Here is a 21294-nt window from a genome sequence, read left to right as displayed (position 1 = left end):
CTGCCACCTCAAGCATGAGCTTGAGAAAGTTCCTAATGTAATTGCTTATCATCCTTTTACTACTGATTTTATAATTTTTGGGTAGTATCAGAAGAGTGGAATTACTTGGTAGTAATGATAGTCAGCATTACTCAGGGATTCTTAAATTCCAGGCACTGTTCTAGGCCCTTTCCATGAATTACCTAAGTTACTTCTTGAAACCACCCTATGCATTTTCCTGTGGGTACTCTTTTTATCACAGCATTAAAATGCAGACGTGTTAAATACTTTGCCCAGAGCTACACAGCTAGTACCTTGCAGCACCAAGTTGGGTTTCTATCATGGATGCTCTTCTCTTTTACCTGCCAATTTTCCAGATACTTTAACGAGTACACAGAGGCTTATCACATGGTCTCTGTCCTCTGGGAGATCATAGTCAAGGTAAGGAGCTTAGACAGTCCACATATTACTGGAAATCTAAGCAATGTCTACGAAAGGATGCTGACCGTGTGCATTGCTGGAATCCTGAGGCCGGATAGAGCCCCCCGCCCGTGTGTGAGGGGGTCTTTGTGCAGCAGGTGACATGAGGGCTGATCCTTGATAAAAGGATTCCAGGAGTAGGAGAAGTGATGGGAGGAAAGCCAAGGGAAGGGAAAACTCTGACCAAGCCTGGAATTCAGGAGATGTAGGGAGTGCTCAGAAGACTGTATGTGGTTGGAATCAAGCATGTGAGTAAGTAATGGTGGGTAGGCCTCAGAAGAACTTAAACGCCAGTTTAAGGGGTTCAGGTTGAATCTGTAGGTAATTCCTTCTACTACCGAGACCTCTCTCTCTGTGGTGAGAAGAGTTCTCTCTATTGAGGACTGAGTAGGACTTATACTCTCAGGGAGGGCAGCTTGACTCTTAAGACAAGTTTGTTGTTTTTTAACCAAGAAAAGTAACATTCCTTAGTCGTTATCATTGTGTTCTAAGCACCTCTATCTAAATCTCAATGACATAATTGATAAATGCCCTGCAGACAGATACAGCTGGCAGATTTCTTCCCCTTAAGTCCTGGGAGAAGAGGGTGGCAATCCCATCTTACCCTTGACTGTCACCCTCCTGCTCTCTCTCCTTCATGTGGTAGGGACTTAGCGCTCACTTCATGGTTGAATTTTAGAGACTTTTACACAAAAGTTGCCTTGTCCTAAGGAAAACAGGAGTTTGCTATTGTTGTTATTTCTTTTTAGTGACAGGAGAGGAGAGTACATTTGGCATGGAGCAGAGGAATAGAGAAAGTTTTGGCTTTGGCGAATCTTAGCATCCTTGCATCTGACCATTCAGTCTGTTCTGCAGTGGTTTCTCTCCAGAGGCCTGATCACTTCTAGAAGGAGTACTTGTCTAGCAATTTCTGGAGGGAAACCATCCAAGTTGGGAAAATCAATATTCACTAGGGATATGTAAGTAGGATCAAATCCTGCCTCTCAAAGGCATTAATACAAAGTTTGAGTTTCCCCTTATGCCATGAAATATCTCTTTTGTTGGTAAAAAATATTTATTGAGCTCAGAAAAATAGCTACATCCCGTTGAATTTCCTCTTATAATAGTAATGATAATACTACCCTCCATTTGTTCACCTACTTCAATTTACAAAGGATTAGAGATGATTTTTCAAACCAAGCTTTGGAAATAGAATTTTCTCCATTTAAAGGATGTTGATGCTGTCATTTATCATAAATACTACAAATGCTTCCCTGAACTTAGATACCACCCATGACTTCTGCTTACTTGCCTGTCTATGAATGCCCTTCTCCGAAATAGTCCCTGTGACGGTTAAGTGCCAGCTACTGAGTGTGTGTGCTAACAAACAACAGTGGCACTTAACTCATTCAGGAATTCTTTTTTGTTTTTTTAATTTTATTATTTTTTAAACATCTTTATTGGAGTATAATTGCTTTACATTTTTGTGTTAGTTGCTGCTGTATAACAAAGTAAATCAGCTATACGTATACATGTATCCCCATATCCCCTCCCTCTTGCGTCTCCCTCCCACCTTCCCTATCCCACCCCTCTAGGTGGTCACTAAGCACCGAGCTGATCTCCCTGTGCATTTTGTACTTCTCTTTCGAGGCTAAGTAAGTGTTCTGTAAGGGCCTGACCTTATCATTCTCATCAATGTTTCCTTATAAACTTCTTGACTGATTTTGTCTCTGGCTGGCTTATGAATTGCAAGCTTGTGAAACTCAAATGCAGTTTCTTCATCACCAGTAGCTTCTAATTAAGTTACAACCTTCAGGGTAAACACAGAGCTCATTTGAAGTGGAAGAAAGGTTAAGTGATCAGTTCATTGTTCTTTTCTGTAGTAGGTCTCAGACTCACTGACGTTATTTTGGCAGCATATACAAATGTATATATATTTGCATAGGAAAAAGATACTGGCCTACCCACTCTCCCACAAGGGTATAGTGGCTCTCGAATTTAAATAATAACTACATCGCCTTTCAGAGAAAATGAGAATCATAATTGAAAAGCTGGGGAAACGTTAGCTAGGCTAACAGGGCATGCTGTTTCCTATAAATTGAAATGATAGGTAGCTAGATACGTATGAAGACAAAACAGCATACAAATGAACCCATCCACTTGTGACCGTGTACATTTAGATGCATTGAGATTAGAACCTAAGTGCTATTTCAGGTAAGCCCTCCATCCAGTATTACCAGTATTACCTTTGTACCTTAGAAGCATTCGAGTGAAATGAACAATGGCGCCCCATGGAATGCAGTGCTGTAATGAAAACTCACAATAGACAGAGCTGCTCATCGGAGGGTAAACTGGGGTCCTACTGTTTGCTTAGCCCTGACAAGCTGTCAGTGTTTCCTTTCAAAGGGAGGTTCTTGGAAGCTAAAAACAAAACATCACCTGGCCGTTTTTGTTCCTTTGCTCTTCTGTAAATGGTGGTGAACACTGGCGTTTTGTTCATAGAAACATTCACATGAAAACAATAGCTCCAGCCAATATGTGCCTCTGAGAGGCGAAAGTGCACGTGCTACTCTGAAGGACTTCTGTGTGGCTACAATGCCATCGCCTCATGCGGTTGGGATGATAAAAAAATAGAGCAATGCACCTCACCAAAGGGAGGAACATTGATCCTCAATGGCCATTATAACTCTATTTCTGTGCTAGAGTGTTCCGGGGAGGATTCTGATTGTCGGAATCAGATTCTATTGGAAGATTCTGTCCCTTTTAGTGGCTCTTACCTCAATATTATAAAGTCATCAATGCATGGAGTAAGGAAGGGTCTTGGAGGGCAAGTAGTCTAGTTTCACACATACTACAGCAGATACCTCTGTGACACCTAAGAGTGACACCCCACTTCACCAGGACGGCACAGAGCTGACCAATTTGAAGGAGTTTCCACCCTGTACATTGGCTTTAGTTGTTAGGAAGATTGTTTTGTGCTGAGCAATAACGAATCTACTTGTAATTTCTGTCCATCCGTCCTTGTTCTGCTACCCAGACCTATGCAGAGTAAGTCAGCTCCAGAAATGCATGCGATGTTTAGAGTCCTACACCTATAAAGGACCTCAAGAGATGGCTCTGTCTAGGCTTTCTAAGTTCTGGGAAATGATCAGATACACAATTTAAGACAGATTGCATGCATTTGTTCATTTATTTCTCACATATGCATTGAGCCTATACTATTTATCCAGCGCTAGTAGAGGGGCTGGGATATACCAAAGGACAAGACAAAATACTTGGGAACTTACATTCTTGTTCAAATATTTGACTTTCCTTTTTAGAACAATTATGAGACTAGAAATCTTTTTTTTACCTTATTCTATCTGTACTGTTTAATTGATATTTTCATGCATCTATCCACGTTCTCTCTGATTTCATTCACAGATGTTACCCCTTTTCCGTAGGCAACAATTGAATTATTTTTGTGTGTTGAACTATTTGGAAGCTTTCTTACTAAAAAAGTTAAAAGGTGATGGTAAATTATTCAGCTCTTATTCTTCTTTCCCCTAAGCTATCTTCAAATCATATAACCTGTTTCTAGAACAACTTGTTTCTTACTTCTAATCACATTGATTGTCAGTTTTCTACAGTGATTGAAACTGAACATAGTATTGAGGATCTGGTGGAAGGATAATTTCTTTTATTATTCATGCTACCTGTCTGTGAACACACGCTAGACTCACAGTGCCTTTGATTATCATAATAGGGACATTGCTGGAAAATATCTGTCTTGTGATTGACAATCACCTCAGTTTTGTTTTGTTTTGTTTTTTTCCAGCTTGAACTTCTCATTAGTTACTCTTTTTCCTTTCTCTGGCTGTGGGGCTCTTTGTTTTTTCATTTTAATGAAGCATTCTGCTTTAAGTTGGTCCTCTCCTATAAGTGACTGCCAAATCTACATCCCTGGCTTTGAGCCGTCTCCAGAAATCCGGATCCATCCATCCAAAGGTCCTCTTGACAGTGTTACAACACGGAAATCCAAAAAGCATCTCAACCTTGATGTGGACCAAACAGAAACAAATAAATAAACAAAAAGCTTTGCTTCTCCTGTTCTTTACATTTCCCTTTCCCGGTTGCTTAACCCCCCAAATCCATGTTGTCTGTGACTTCTCTCTTTTGTTCAAGCAAAATCCTATTGACTTCATCTGTAAAAATAGCCTAAAAATCCTACTGACTTTACGTGTAAAAATATCCTCAACCTTTCATCCCTTTCTATGTCCACTATTAAAACCATTTTCCAAGCCCCTTCTCTTACTTGGTCTCTTATAATTGCCATGCCTCCCCCACTGATTCATCTCCTTGCATCAACTTTGGGGCCTGACAATCCATTCACCACAAAGAAACCATCTTGTAAAGGTTAAATCAAATCATCTCTCTCCCATTTCAGCTGGGAACAAGGTCCTTTGTAATCTGGCCCAGCCTTATTTTCTTGACTCCATTTCCTCCTATTAATCCCTTTCCCAGTAATCTACAACCACCAACCATCTTTCTGTTCTTCCCATACAGCAACTTCATTTCACACCAGGTCTGCCCTCCAGAATGGCTCTCACCTTGATCTTTGCATAGCAAATTCCTTACTATCATTCAGATCTCAGTTTAAATGTCACCTCCTCAGGGAGGACTTTCTTAAATTTTCAATACAAAGTAGCTTCACTCACTCTCTATCATATCCCTCTATTTTAACTGTCTTCATGACACTTATTTTTAACATATTTTTTTGTATCCATTTATCTACATATTGTTTGTCTCCTCAAACTAGAATGTAAGTTCCACTGAAGCTAGGGCCTTCCCTTTCTTGTTCATTGCTATATCCCAAGAACAGTGGCCACTGCCAACCAGGCACATGGTAGATGTCAATAAATATTTGCTAGGTGAATTCTATTTTCTTTTGGTTGTATAGTCCTGTCTTGTCACTATTTAGAGGTCAATTGTAACTTTACTCCTGTCTCCCTGAGTACTGGCAGTCTTATCAATTGCAATTTCACCTGTGGGCCTAATAAGGGATTCCCAATTCCTTTGTCTTGGCCATTAATGAGCTATTGAATAGAGGAGGAGAAGGTGGGTCCCGTGGGGTTACCATTCAATACAGTTACCTCAGAACATCTAAAAACTCCTAGTCATCTGAAAGAATAGCTCTCACAAATGACAGACCCAAGTTTCTGATACTTAAGAGATTAAATTTTATAATGTATTTTTTTGGAGTTTCTTGAGGAGTTTTGTTTTGGTTTTCATAATTATCTCAGCATGAAATATTCGGGTGTTAGAAATTACTGATCTCAGAAAGTCACCTGAGTAGCACGAACCTGGGCTTCCTAGTGGTACGTTGACCATAAATTATAGTCACAGCATTCATTCCTCACCCTGGCTCTGGAGAACTGTCCCCTGGCCTATGCTAATTTGATGTCATCCTTAGACTTTGGTTATTGTATATGCTAGCCTTTCCACCTGGGTGTTGGCATTTCCTAGTGTTTTTGCTGTTCCCATTCTTCCATCTAATCCATGCTTTTGCTCCTTCCATATGGATTCAGTTCATACAGCGTGCTTTTATCGTCCACACCCTATCTCTCCACCTTGGGCTTAGTTTTTCTTTGGAGCTTTCAGCTTAGAACTCAGAGCTCAGAAGGCTGTGATGGTCCCTCTGTTTCTATTACTTTGTGGTGTCTTATCTTCAGGTATAAAGTAAAGATGACTGTCCTCTGCCCTGTTAATGGCAGTGGTATGGAGGCTCCTCCTTCCCTGGGATGTGGTGGCACCCACTGCAATATTTTCTGCTAATGTTAATAACTGACCTTCATCAGTAAGAAAACTCTGAGAATGAGATAAGGACAGAGGTCTTCAACCACTTTGCCTTCTTCCTATCAAGACAATAATCAATCCAAAGTCATCAAAATAAACAAACCAAAAACTAAACAAATATCTTTCTATACCTTCTGGACTTACCAGACAGACTTAACTAGTTAGTGGCCGTGACATACTTTGAAATACCTACCTATTTTAGGAACCAGGAGGGTACATGGCATGAAAGGTAAATCCATTCCCAATTATGCTCTTGTTTTCACTTTTGAATGAGAAACTCATTTCCAAGAGAAGCAGTTCAGATCTGCCCAACTTCCTCTGGTTCAGCTTCAGTGATTATTTAGCGTTCAGCCTATTAAAAAAAAAAAAAAAAGGCTGAAATGGCCAAGTCCTTAAAAGTCAAGACAATATTGACTTGTCTATACATTAGATCATCAGGCTATACATTAGATCTCCAAGAACTCATTCATCTTGCATAACTGAAACTTTGTACCTTTGACCAACATCTCCTCATTTCTTCCTCCTGCCCACCCTCCACTCCCACCCCCTCAGAAACCAGCTTCATTGTGGCCAACGTTTCACTCTATCCCTATGTATCTATCTATCTATCTATCTATCTATCTATCTATCTATCTATATCAAAGCATCAAGTTATACACTTTAAATATATACAGTTTTTGTATGTCAAAAATATCTCGGTACATGACTCTTTTTGAACTATGGTTTTCTCAGGGTATATGCCCAGCAGTGGGATTGCTGGGTCGTATGGTAGTTCTATTTGTAGTTTTTTAAGGAACCTCCATACTGTTCTCCATAGTGGCTGTATCAATTTACATTCCCACCAACAGTGCAAGAGTGTTCCCTTTTCTTCACACCCTCTCCAGCATTTATTGTTTCTAGATTTTTTGATGATGGCCAATCTGACCGGTGTGAGATGATATCTCATTGTAGTTTTGATTTGCATTTCTCTAATGATTAATGATGTTGAGCATTCTTTCATGTGTCTGTTGGCAATCTGTATATCTTCTTTGGAGAAATGTCTATTTAGGTCTTCTGCCCATTTTTGGATTGGGTTGTTGGTTTTTTTGTTATTGAGCTGCATGAGCTGCTTGTAAATCTTGGAGATTAATCCTTTGTCAGTTGCTTCATTTGCAAATATTTTCTCCCATTCTGAGGGTTGTGTTTTGGTCTTGTTTATGGTTTCCTTTGCTGTGCAAAAGATTGCAGCTCTATTTACAATAGCCAGGACCTGGAAGCAACCTAAGTGTCCATCATCGGATGAATGGATAAAGAAGATGTGGCACATATATACAATGGAATATTACTCAGCCATAAAAAGAAATGAAATGGAGGTATTTGTAATGAGGTGGATGGAGTTAGAGTCTGTCATACAGAGTGAAGTAAGTCAGAAAGAGAAAAACAAATACAGTATGCTAACACATATATATGGAATCTAAGGAAAAAAAAAAAAAAGGCCATGAAGAACCTAGTGGCAAGACGGGAATAAAGACACAGACCTACTAGAGAATGGACTTGAGGATATGAGGAGGGGGAAGGGTGAGATGTGACAGGGTGAGAGAGTGTCATGGACATATATACACTACCAGATGTACAATAGATAGCTAGTGGGAAGCAGCCGCATAGCACAGGGAGATCAGCTCGGTGCTTTGTGACCACCTAGAGGGGTGGGATGGGGAGGGTGGGAGGGAGGGAGATGCAAGAGGGAAGAGATATGGGAACATATGTATATGTATAACTGATTCACTTTGTTATAAAGCAGAAAGTAACACACCATTGTAAAGCAATTATACTTCAATAAAGATGTTTAAAAAAAAAAAATATCTCGGTAAAGTTGTTCATAAAAAGTCAAGACAGATACTGATAATTTAGCAAGTCATAAAACTTTTATAACCGCTGCCTGCTTTTTGTTTGTAGAAGTAGGTCTCAGTATACCAGAAATACAAAACTTGTTATTGCATGAGACTAGTTTTTCTAGCTGGGTAAAGAGATTGACTTTCTAATTTTTAAGAATGGTTTATTTGGGAAGAGAGGATAAGATAGAGAGACAAGTAATATCCAGAGAATGGACTGAGTAGGTTAACTAGTAATGGGGACAGGGATTCACATCCAATTCATGGATGCTAGTGTAAGTAATGCTTGAAAAATTATTGGATGGATTAAAAGAGTTTCCTTAATCACTTCTTATTTTTTTATTCATATATTCATTTAACATTTATATAGTACCATGTGCCAGTGTTTCTGCTAATTTTAGGAATGCAGAAGTGAACAGTATGGTCTTTGACCTCAAAAAGATCACAGTTCAGTGGGAGAGTCAGACATATCTTTTGAAACTATGTATGTAATATCACGTAAGAAGCATTGTAATAAGGATATGTAGGTGATATTGGGGCGGGGGTGGTCAGACAATGCACAAGACATATGTGACCCCTGAATTCCCAAGATTATAATGTTGAATGGAGGGATTCAAGATGAGTTAAGAAGTCATCACTCAGCACTATGATAAGGGAAGGCCTGGGTATTGTAGGAAAATAGAGTTTCTACAGTTGAACTCAGAATCCTGTGTTGTGGAGTCAGAGAAAAATTAAGAATTAACCAGGCCAAAAGAATCACAGAAAATGAAGCAAATAAAGCTGCCTTGGGGAAGGAGGAGTGTTGGGAAAAGCTTCTCAGAGGAGATGGTCTTTGGGCTTTGTCCTCCGGTTAAATCAAGGGGCAGTAGGGAACTCGACAATATCAAGAAAGGGAAGGAAGCAACTGCTCAAGATTGCTCAAATCCTCTCCACTAGCAGCATCCCTTTAAAGAGTTTCAGATGCTGTGTCCACAAAGAGCCAGACCTTCCCCTTACCGTTGGTCGAAAGATGGAACAGTGTTGCCCAGAACATCTCAGACACTCAATACTCGTCCCTAAAAGCCCCTTAAAGTGGCATCGGGGAGGGAAAATGATACTTCATCCATTCTGAACAAATAGGAAATTGCTATTTTTAAGGTTTGATCTGAAAGACACACACCTCCCCTCCCATAGGGTAAACCCCGCACTACTGAATTTATCTGTGTCAGAGACTCCAGAGGCTGAATTGATTGTGCTGTAAATTGAACCTCGGGTTCCATTCTGAGTACTTGAAACATGATACTCCAGCCACTAAGCCCTCCCGCTTGGGTGGTTTTTTTCCTTCAATTCTGAGATGTTGAACTATTTCTGCAGCTCTTGGTGCTGTCTGTGCCTGGGCCAGGAAATGCAGTTTTGATCAAATCTCATAATAATATAGGGAGATGTTGAAGATTAATACCTATTGATAATCCAAACTGCCAGAAAGGGAGATACAGAGGAGAATTTAATCACCTGAAAACTGGTTGCAAAATAGTGTGGTTTTATTTTCAGCTGTCTCTTCCATCTACTTGTTTCCAACCCAGGGTGAGTTTTGACGAGGGCCACTCCTGGAACAAGTACGGTTTCACTTCGCTTCCTCTTTTTGTGGACGGTGCTCTGGTGGAGGCAGGCGTGGAGACCCAAATTATGACGTGAGTACTTCTTTGTCTGTGGTCAAAGGGAGCCTGGAGACCTGGGTTCCACTTCCACGGAGACCATGGACTTTCCCCAGGGAGGCTTACACGAAAGCATTTCAGTCTCTGGACCAAAGTTTCCTCATCTGTAAGATGGACATATTTATGCAACACCCACCAATTCAAGAGGCTACTGACAGGATTAGAGAAGCTGGGCTTCTAATTGAAAAGTTAAGGTTTCTCATAAAATTAAAGTATTGTAACAAATTTCCATTTATCCAAAACCCAAGCAAACAGAAAGCTTAAGTCTTTCGATGTGTTTTCTCTCTTTCCAAAACAGCCTAGTAAGGAACTAGAGATGGGGACAGAGGGAACAAAGCAGCCAACTTACTGAAAACAGGGAATATTTTAAGGGAAGCTCCTAGAGCCTGTGATATACACACACACACACAGAGTTGCTGTTGTTCCACTTCAGATTAATTTGCTGTGAAAATTTTTCTACACTCCTTTACGATGAGAATAGGTGGTAGAGATATAGATCTTAAAGCTGTAAAAAACTCCAAAGTACTTTCTGAATATTAAAGAAGATAATAATTTGATGTTTTCTAAAATTATATCAAAGTTTAATTCTTAAAAAGTTGATTATGCGTGTTTGTGTGCACTGCTGTAGGTAGGGAGGTGTGGAGGAGTAGTTGTGGTAACCCTTCACCAGCAATACGAAACCCCACCGCCCTCCACCTCCCCTACTCCCAAGAGACTGGAATATCTTACACTTTAATTATTTGCTGGACAGAATGAAGGGAGTCTGCTGGGCAAGATTAAGGGGAATTTGCTATACTGTGGACTTGTCACAGAAAGGCTCATAGAATGCTCCTGGGCCAGCTTGGGGGAACGCTGTCATCTTCTTACTCTAGGGGACACTGCTCTTCTTTTAACCTTTGCGTTCATTAATTTCTTTATAGTTTGAATCAATCTTTTCCTGATATGAAACTGATGAGCTTTGCGGAGGAGGCAAATACAAGGGCAAATGGCTAATTCCTATGCTTTACTTTTTTTCCCAGAGTGATCAGTTGAAAAATCTTTTATAACTGCAGCTACGCAGTTTTGATCAAATGTTGTAATCTAGCCCCAGACTGGACCACTTTGCCATGCTCCTTCCCTCCACTTCCATCCTCATATCCAGAGGGCTGACCAGCCACTCCTCTGAGCTTTCAGAATGACAGAAAGAACCCAGCCATGATGGAAAATGGTGCACAAATTGGAGAAAACAAACAGAACAAATGGACAAAAGTCCAGTCCTAGGAAATTCAGCAGAAACACTACAGAGGGGTTCCATGTCTATAGGATATGTCTATAAAAAGAGTCTATAGGATTCCCAGTGTCCTCATTATTTAAAAAATGTTCATAACAGAAAATTTGGGTGGCTCCACAAAATGTCTTTAAAATTATTTGAAACAAGTGCAACGAAAAGTGATTTTAAATTATCTTCTTTAATTCTTTCTGAATTTTCCAAATTGCCTGTACAACCTTCTCTCTAACTTCAAGGGTGTGAACTGTGTCTTTTAAAGACTTAACGCTCATTTTTGAGCATGATCCATGTGTTAGGCATGTATGATCTATTGTTGGAAATTGAAAGACACGATGTCAAACCCTATGAGGCGCTGCTACAATCTTCCCAAGGGGTATATTGTATTCGTAACTGATGTCTTTAGAGGCCAACTTGTGCCATGATAGAACTTCTCTGGACAGTTCTGTTGTACAATGTAAACAAGGATTTCTTGTAGAATTTGTTACTCAGGAAGTACAGCTTTAATTTGAGTTTTTTCAGCAATTTCTTTTCGTTCTCCTAAAATATCCTCCAAAACAGAATTGTCTCACCATCTAAATTTCTAATTAAATTTCCTGTGATAACAAATGGACTCTATTGTTGCTGTCAAGTCACTTTATTAATTAAGAGTTAACACTGTTGTATGCAAGTTTAGCTGTTTGAGCCATAGACAGTATTTAAGATATAGTATGTTAGTAATGCTTAGAGTCTGAAGCCTCATCGTTTGGTAGATACACAGCAACAATATGTTGTATAAATACAAATTCTGGATGTTCAAAGGCAGTATCATAACATAAACTTTATTTCTAAAATACAAATGATTTGATAAATATGTAGATATATATGCATAGTGAATATATATGCAAGTATTTGTGTGTATAGACATATGTACACGTATATATGTACACATAAATATACATGTATATATGGAGAGATTTAGACAACAGAGATACAGTGAGAGAGAAATCCCAAGGATCTAGGGTCACAGCAAGACCTTCGAAAAGTTATAGTGTTAAAAAAAACTAGTGGTACCTATGTGCCAGATACTATTCTAGATGAACAAATCAAGAAGAAACCCCTGTCCTCGTGGACTGCATACATTAAATAAATGTGACATACAAATGACTCTGTCATGTTACCCAGAATACTCTGCCAAGGGATTAAAATATTTTCTTAGGAATTCCAGGAAGCGTACCCCAGAATACTAGGAATACTGCCATCTTTTTTCATAAGGATCTCTGACCATGAGCTGACTTTTCCAAATGATTTCCCATCCTTCGCTTAATCACTAGATATGAAAAGAAAACCTTCCTTCTTTCTGGGACTTCCTCCAATACGGCCACTAGGAAGTTACAAGTATTGAGTTCTAAGTTCTGTAAGGAGAAGGTTCACACATTCAAGAAGGTTGTGCAGTCTACTTGAATGGATCAAGCCAAATGTGGCTGCTCATCACAGTCAAATCTGACATGGCCCTAGAAGGTGGGGCAGTGAAGTTACGTATGGTCCTAAAGTCAGGTCTTCCCTGTTTTTGTAGCAAAGAGACATACTGGTCCTCCTTTTATTCTGTGTTCTCCTTATCTCATACTGTGATTTATCCTGCGTTCTCTTGTATGAGACCTCTCTGAACCCATTGCATGCTTCTCTTGGGCATTACTTTGAACAATAGTGCATGTACACCAATCTCTCCATGACCTGGCGTTCCCCAGCAAATTTGAAGCCACAGTTTAAATTCTGTATTCATCTAATCGTAAATGGTAATGTTTTTTTTTTTCTCAGCTTTGGATGGCGTTTAGCTGGTCACATGGATATGAGGGAGACTGACCTCAGGGCTAAACCATTGACTGAAAAGATGAGCTAGTGCTTCTGTTTTTCTTTCCTCCCCAGTAAGACTCCAAGGAGTGTGGCAGAGCTTTTGTCTCCCTTCTACCTTGCTTATCAAGATTCTTTAAATGCTAGTAAGTAGAACAGGAACTAGAATAGTGCATAATTTTCTTATATGGGATTTGAGGCAGACAGGTATTTGTCCTTCATGGAATTAAGATGAGTTTGGAAGCAATCATCCAACCAAGTATAAACAATTCAAGCTCCCTATTTTTAACTTTTTATTAATTCAAAGTTTCTCTAGTGTGAAAATGATCCAGGGAACCTTAGACAGCCAGAAGTGTAGGCCCTGAAATGATTGCCGAGAGGCAATTTCTGGCTCTGTCTTAGGTTTAAAAAGGACTTTAAAACCAAGTGGCCCACTAAGGATGACCACTGCTTTTCTCACATGGAATAGCAATGACAAAGACTAAAGCAGGAGTTCAAATAATTTTATATATGCTTTAGGAACTTCGAGGACAGGAGGTCCATCTGGGGACAAGATTGCTTAACCTTGCCATTTAGCCAAAAACTTATTTATGATGTAGTCTATTTGAATTCTGTATCCTGCCTCTTTCTGTTAACCCTGACTCTGTAGTTCAACTGAAGTCAGGGAGAAAGAAGGACTAGCTCATTCACACTAAGGTTTTATTGCCTTGTTACCTTCATTTGGAGGATATAATATATATAAGTTTGTGATGGTTAATGTTATGGGTCAACTTGACTGGGTCATGGCGTGCCTAGATACTTGGTCAAACGTTATTCTGGATGCTTCTGTGAAGGTGTTTTTGGATAAGACTAGCATTTAAATCAGTAGACCCAGTAAAGCAGATTGTTCTCCCTAATGTGGGTGGAACTCATCCCATCAGTTGAAGACCTGGTTAGAACTAAAAGGCTAACTCTTCCCTGAGCAAGAGAGAATGCTTCTTGCCTGGCTGCATTTGAACTGGGACATGGCTTTTTCTTGCCTTTGACTCCAACTGAAACTTCCACTTTTCCTGGGTCTCAAGCTTGGAACTATACCATTGGCCCTCCTGCGTCTCCAGCTTGCTGACTCACCTTGCAGGTCTTGGGACATGTCAGCCCCCATAATTGTGTGGGCCAATTCCATATAGTCAGTCTCTCTCTCTCTCTCTCTCTCTCTCTCTTTCTTTGTCTCTCTCTCTATCTCCTATTCATTCTGTTTCTCTAGAGAGCCCTGACTACTATACATTCATTCAGAAACATTTCATGAGCTTCTGATATGTTTTAGACCCTCTTAAGGAATATCAAAGAGGTAAATACAATTATATCTACCTTTAAGGAGCTCTCAGTCTGGTGTGTTGGGGGGTGCGGGGAATGAGATACACAATCATCAAGAATCCCTAGTTATATAACCAGGATACAAGTAGAGGGAAGTGAAAACTTCACATGTATGAAATGTGACAACTGAGTCAGTCTGGAAGTTTCAATAGCAGTTCACCAATGGACAACCAATTAATAGGTAATAGAATGTAAGCTCAAAGAAAGCACACATTTTAAACAGTTTTGTTGAGCACTATAACCTCAGTGCCTAAAAGAGGGTTGGCATGTAGTCAGAAATCACTTCTTACTGGTTGAAAGAATGAATGACTTCAAAGCAAAGGAAAGAACCATGAGAGAGCATGACTGGGGTTAAGGGGTTGAGCCTATGAAGGGTCTTAGGTTATGTTTAGGAATTTGACTTACATCCAGAGTGATGTTCTTGAAATTGGAAATATGGAAACACCACTCCTCTTCTCAAAATGCGTGGAGGGCTTTCCATTGACTTTAGGATGAAGTCCAAACTCATTGAATGGTCTGTAAATATCTACACTGAGTCCATGTCTGGGACCTCATTTCTGGCCCCCATGCTCTGACCACCCTTCTCTGATCTACTGGTGCCTTTCTGCCCCAGGGTCTTTGTCTGTGTATCCATCTGGAATGTGCTTGCCCTCCACACTTGAACAACCAGCTTCTAATTAAGTCTTTCAAGTGTCAGCCTAAGTATCAGTTTTCTGGCACACTCTCCTTTAGCCCACCAGACCAGGTTGGGGCCCCACTCTATATATAGCCTTAGCCCTATGTATTTTTTCCTTCACAACACTTTGGGCAATAAATATTAATGAAAATGGCAGTTGGTTTAGTAGGTTCCCCTCCCCCTTCATCTAACCTTAAGACACAGACACACATGTGTTTGCACATAAACAACACACACGTGCACACACACACACTGACTTTAGGTTCCCATGAGGGAGGATCTTTGTGTATTTTGTTTTTTGACTGCCATGTGCATCAGTTTTGTGCTAGCACTGAGGATTTAACCGTATATATGTATTAAGTGATTGAATGAAGAAATGAATGAATTAACACATGACTCTTATGGTCCCCAATAACCTTACCACCATTGTGAGTATAGTGACTTCTCTGGCCCATGGCTCTAGCATTTTAGGGAGTTGCTTATAGATCCCCAGAGATTCTGAAGTGCTCTGATCAGAATCCAATAGTTGCAAGTTATGGGCGCCTGGAGTTGGGTAGGAATCAGAGCAGCCTGTGTCTGTGTGCAGACGTGTGTATAGGGGATGATGAAGCAGGGGTGGAATGGCAGTGGGCGCAGAAGGGCAGCTAGGGAATGAGGACCATGCTGGGAATGATTTCTTATTTCTTCTACCTTCTACAGAATCTCTCCAGTGTGCAGTTCTCCCAGAGGCCAAAGCTCAGGAGCATGGAAACTTCTAACACCGTGGCTTTATAGGGGAATCTGTGTGGGAGAGACAGTCCCCAGCTTGCAGGCATGGGATTTGCTTGCTTTTATTCCTCTTTTTTCCACTGTCTTTTCAAATGTTATTATTTCAGCATCTCCCTGGTAACCTTGACAGAGGAACCATCTAGTCTAGTCTAATTCACAGTGAAATGTGACCGTTCTTATTACTTAAGGCTGAGAACAGGGCTGGATAATTGACAAGCCGGAGGGCCTATTGCTGTCTCAGGCACTGGCTCTCCAGCTGACGAGGTGCCTGTGGCTGTTAGAGCACTTGGGACTCTTCGGTCCACTATTGGCCCCCAAATCAGCACTTTAAGGAGAGCTCTTTTTGGCTTGGCTCAGATGTGGCATCAGATGGAAAAACACTGCTTTCCTACAGCCTCAAAGCCACATTTGAAATTCTTTCTTGACATGAAGCATTTTAACCAATTGGTTGTGATTTAGCTGATCTTTCACGGGGGCCGGGGTGAACCTGGCAGCCTCCCAGGGGGAAAACAAATCCCCAAAGGGAGGGGTGCAGCTTCCCTGGAAGAGAATAGATAACTTCTTACCAGCAGCAGCCAACCTGTGTCTGCTGCATACCTTCCTTTGTGTCAGGTATCTTGCTGAGTTGTCTCTCAAACTTGATTTCATTGACATTTTGCAATAACCCCATCAGGTAGATGGGATTATTGTCCTTGGGCAGAGGAGGACACTGGGGCTCAGCTCGCACACCCAGTAAGAGGAAAACTGAGGGCAAGGAATGTGAGTTTCAAACCTTGGGCTCAGAGCTGAAATTTGAAGAAAGATACTAGAATTCTCCAAGGTTTGTTCAATAAAGGACTGTGGCGTTTGGGGCAAGAGGGGCAGGGATGTTATTCACTAAGTATTGATGGGCACCCACTGTGCTACCAGACACGAAGTCACAGCAGACCCATTCAAACACAATCTATCTGAAAAAATATGACAAACACATGAAAGAACTACAAAACAAGTAAATGGTAAGGGGGTAGGACAAATTGTAGTTGCCAATGGATATCAGAGAAGAGATTAAAAATAGAGTAGCTAGGTAGGGCTTCGTGTCTGTGCAGAGAGGGAGGAGCACAGGTCTTGTAGGTGGGGGAACAGTGTGAGCAAACATGGAGCAGTAAGAATATGAACTTGCCTGGCCTGTGCAGGGGAGAGTGAGAGATGAGAAGGGCCAGAGATGCTCTCAGCAAATTGTCTAGGGCCAATTGCCTCACTGAGTCCCTGTATAAATCCAATTCTAATTGGCATAAATCTCTGATACATTGTTCTGCCAGCAGAACTAACAGCCAAAGTGAAGGGGGAGATATAACATTTTGCCTAGAAAATTATACAAACCCCAAAGCTGCGGAGGTTTAAAAAAGTGAAGACCTTCTTTCTACTTAAGAGACCGTGACCTCATGCTTAGCAGTGAACATGCTCTCAAATATAGCCCTGGAGCAACACAGAGACCTAGCCCTGAGCTTAAATACATTGTTTAGCCTCTAGTAGCTACATCCGATAAAGTCGTTGGAAATGAAGCAGTGCTGCTTCCATTGATCTGTTTTTCAGTTCTCTGTTGTTTGCTAGAAGAGTCTGATTTTACTTTGCCCAAAGTAAGTCATTCAAGTAATCAGCAAATCCAGTGGAACTCCCAAATCATCGCCTCTCAGGCTGGCTGCTGGATTCACGTCCTTCAGGTTGTCACCAGACTTGCCATCCATTCAGAGGCCCACTGAGTTGGTGCCAAGGAACACAAAAGCAGAATGCATGCCTACATAGGGGGCTTGGATGATATTGGGAGGTACTGGCAGCTGGCAGTAGGCTGGGAAGAAAAGGCTTATTTTGACCCATGGGTTGCTGTGTGGGATGGGGTGGTGGCTGAGAACATAGATCTTGGAGGTCCACACTCCAGGGACAGTACTCAGACTGCCACTTAGTATCCCTGTGACCTTAGATGTCTTACCTTCCCTCTGAGCTTGGGGTTCCTCATGTGAATGTGAGAATTAAGTGAAATAACCTCCACTGAGTGACATTCGAGATGTTTGCAGTCTCCAGAGTCTAATGATCAAGAAACGGGCCACCTTCAGGGAAGAATTTTGGCCAACTAGGGCAGGGGTCAGCAGACTCTCTCTGTAAAGATTTTTAGACTTTGCTGGCCGCAGGGTCTTTGCTACAGCTACTTGCCCCTCCTGATCCAGTGTGAAAGCAGCCATAGACAACATGTAATGAATGGACATCAGTGTGTTCCAATAAAACTTCACTTATGGACACTGAAATGTGAATTTCATACAATTTTCACATGGTATAAAATATGTTCCTTCATTCACTTCCCCCCAACCATTTAAAATGTAAAAACCATCGTTAGCTTGTAGGCCATCCAAAACAGGCCTTGGGCCAGATTTGTCCCACTGGCTATAGTTTGTTGACTCTGAACAAGAGGGTACATGGAGTTTAATCTTTTGTGGCTGTGTTATAAATACCATTTGAATTGTTGACACAATTTCTACAAACTTAGAAACTCTCCACAAACTACTATCCGTACTACTTATCCATATCCATAAACTACTTCAGTTGCACTGTCTTATAGATGTCCCTTGGTATCCACTGGGGATTGGTTCCAGGAAACGCCCTGCTCCCCTGTGGATACCAAAATTCATGGATGCTCAAGTCCCTTATATAAAATTGCATAGTATTTGTATATAAACTTTGAACATCCTTCCACATACTTTAAATCATCTCTAGATTACTTATAATACTTAACAATGTAAAGTCTATGTAAATAGTTGCCGGTGTGTGCCAAATTCAAGTTTTACTTTTTGGAACTTTCTGGATTTTTTTTTAAATGTTTTTGTTCCATGGTTGATTGAATTTGTGGATGTGGAAGTGGCAGATATGGAGTGCTGACTATATTGAATAGACAAATCGTGAAATAGTTAAGAAGTTTCCTCATTTCTTATTTTAACCATACAGACAAGTCTCACCTCTTTCAGGAAGCCCTCCACAATTCCTCCAGCTCTTATTTTCTTTCATTAAATTCCTATCTTAAGCTTCAGCATTTGGATGACAGATATATTTAGTTTGGCCTTCACTTTTCTTAATGGAGCTAAAATTTGCAGGCAGAAACATCTTGCAGCACTGAGCCCAAGTGCCCATAGTCCTGCAGGCTGCTGGAGCTGCATGGCAGCTGCCCAGTTTCCACTGCGTGTGCTATTTCTTCCCCCACCTCTCATCTGATGTGCATGACTTCTCCAGCTGCGTCAGCTTACTCATTGTTCATTTAAGTTGCACTCCTGGCTCCTGTAAGATTTTGAATTTGTGATTCACAGTATAGGTTCTACGTCCATAATTTCATACCTATATTGTTTTCTTACAGTTCTTTTTGAAAGTTTTAAAAATACCGTCAAGTACAAAAATAGTATTATGAGCACCCATGTGCCAACAACCTGGAGTTAATAAATATTAACACGTCATCATTTGGGTTTCAGATTTTTAAAATAAATAGCAGGGCATTCCAGGTAGAGTTGGTTTTCTTGGTATTGCCCATTTTCAGAACCTTTCCCCTCACTCCCTACACAGATCAACCACTGATGTGAATTTGATATATATCCTTCTAGTGTGTCTGTCGATACTTTTAATACATATTTAATTATCCATAGAAGTATAGGTGGTATTGCTTTGTGTGTTTTTAAATGTGTAGTTATCTAAATGCTGTCATTCCTCTACATGCTTCTGTCACTCAGTATTATCTGTCTTGGGACAAATCCATCTGGTCCAGACACATAATGCTGTGGCATTATGTCGTGACATGAATATGCACAATTTATTTCTCCATTCTCCTGTCGATGGACATTTAGGCTGTTTCCAGTTTTGCACTATTACAAACAGTAATGTCCTATCTTTGTATATGCCTCCAAATGCATACACAGAAGTTCTCAGAACTGCATACCTAAAAATGGAATTGCTGGGTCATGGTGAAATGGCATTGTCACCTTTATTTTTGCACTGTGTTCTAAGTGTTTTACATATTGGTCATCTCTGCAGTTGAGGTCTTTTTTAGTCTGAAAGATTCATGAGGTTGGCAACTGTCTTATTTGTCATCCTCCACAGCCCTGAACATGGAGGCCTGTGCATAATTGGGGCCCAGCAGATACATTGAGAGTGAATAATACTGTTGGCCTGAACTGAAAACTATTTAAAAGAAGGGGCTGAATTTTATCTTTTTCCTGATTCTTTTTATCTCTTGGTTCAGGATTTGACACAAAGTAGGAGACTGAGAAATATGACGACAGAGGAAAACTAGGCGCCTCTCCTTCCCCTGCTCTCTTACAGCTCTTTTGACTCCCAGATATTTCCTCCTCTCTCAAACCCCATCTTGAGCATCCATCTTCTCCCTCTTGTTTCCATCTCTTAGGTTCTCCTTCATCACCCAACTCCTGGCTTATCTTTCACAGGTTCACAGACCACACTCCCATTGTTGTGGACTTTAAACTTTCAAACCCGTTGAAGGAGCTTATTAAGTTTTGAGAAAAGAGTCAAAGTTGTTTGGACATTGAATGATTTCTTTCAGTGCATTTAAAAATCAGCTTTCTTTCTTTTGCCTCTTCAGGTCCAATGCCTTTCAGTCTCTTTCTCAATCTTGCCTTCTTCTCTCCTGGTACTTATTTTCAAACCTTTTAATCCCTGCCTCTTTTCACCATCTCACCCAACATCATATCGTGTAACTAACACAGACTCTGTGTGCAGGATTCCTGGCTGTTGATTCCCTGCCTATTTCTATTAAGGTCTAGTTCATGTCTCACTTTCACTCAATGCAATTCCCCTGCAGCCGCTGACCTCCTTTACTACTAATCCCTTCTACACCCTGATGGGAAAACAGTCAGGTGGCATAGATGCACACGGAAAGCCAAGGACGTGGCCTGAATTTCTGGAGACCAGCAACTGCTGGCCTCGAAGCCTGGCCTTTCCAGGACGCTGCTCTTTCTGCTTTGATATGAAATCGCTCCTCAGCAGCTTCCTCCTTGGATGCAGAGAGGAAGGGCCTATGGAGGTAAAGGAGGCGTAAGGGAGCCTAGGCCTTTCAGAGAGCTGAACTCCGTAGGAACACTTAAAGGAGGACTCAGGAATCCACATGTGTCAAGTTGCTATTACAAGAACATTGATCATTTCTCTATTCAACAATATGTATTGAGTGCCCACTACAAGTTAGGCACTGTTCTAAGAGCTCCAGGAGCTGGGCTAAGACATAAACAGGATAGCCAAGGTCCCTGCTGATGGGAAGTTGCTATGTTCTACAGTCTCTTCTGTACCCTACAGAAGAAAGGTCAGTTTTGTATGAGGTTTATTTCAGCTCTAATATTTATGGAATATTTTTCCATAATCCAATTGAGTTTTAATGGTGGTGGTAGTGGTGGTGGTGGGGTGTGTGTGTGTGTGTGTGTTTGTGAGAGAGAGAGAGACAGGGCGAGAAAGATTTCAGGGTTACCTCTAACTTCCAAAAATTTAAATTCTGGCTGTGGATTCTGATTACTGCTTATCTCTTAGTCTGAGAAAGAAGAACACTGT

At 40.8% G+C, this 21294-nt stretch overlaps 1 protein-coding gene across 1 annotated transcript in view; it reads left to right on the top strand.

Annotated features, from left to right (window-relative positions):
• Positions 1–21294, top strand: part of SORCS3 (sortilin related VPS10 domain containing receptor 3) — a 596683-nt gene that overhangs the window by 516930 nt on the left and 58459 nt on the right. Inside the window, exon 14 of the mRNA XM_061193540.1 lies at positions 9707–9814. Coding sequence (XP_061049523.1) covers positions 9707–9814 — 108 coding nt within the window. The remainder of the gene's footprint in view (positions 1–9706; positions 9815–21294) is intronic.

Source organism: Eubalaena glacialis, chromosome 1 (genome assembly GCF_028564815.1).
Source record: "Eubalaena glacialis isolate mEubGla1 chromosome 1, mEubGla1.1.hap2.+ XY, whole genome shotgun sequence".
Taxonomy (NCBI): domain Eukaryota; kingdom Metazoa; phylum Chordata; class Mammalia; order Artiodactyla; family Balaenidae; genus Eubalaena; species Eubalaena glacialis.
The sequence above is the reverse complement of the archived record's forward strand: the minus strand, read 5'-3'. Positions and strand labels throughout refer to the sequence as shown.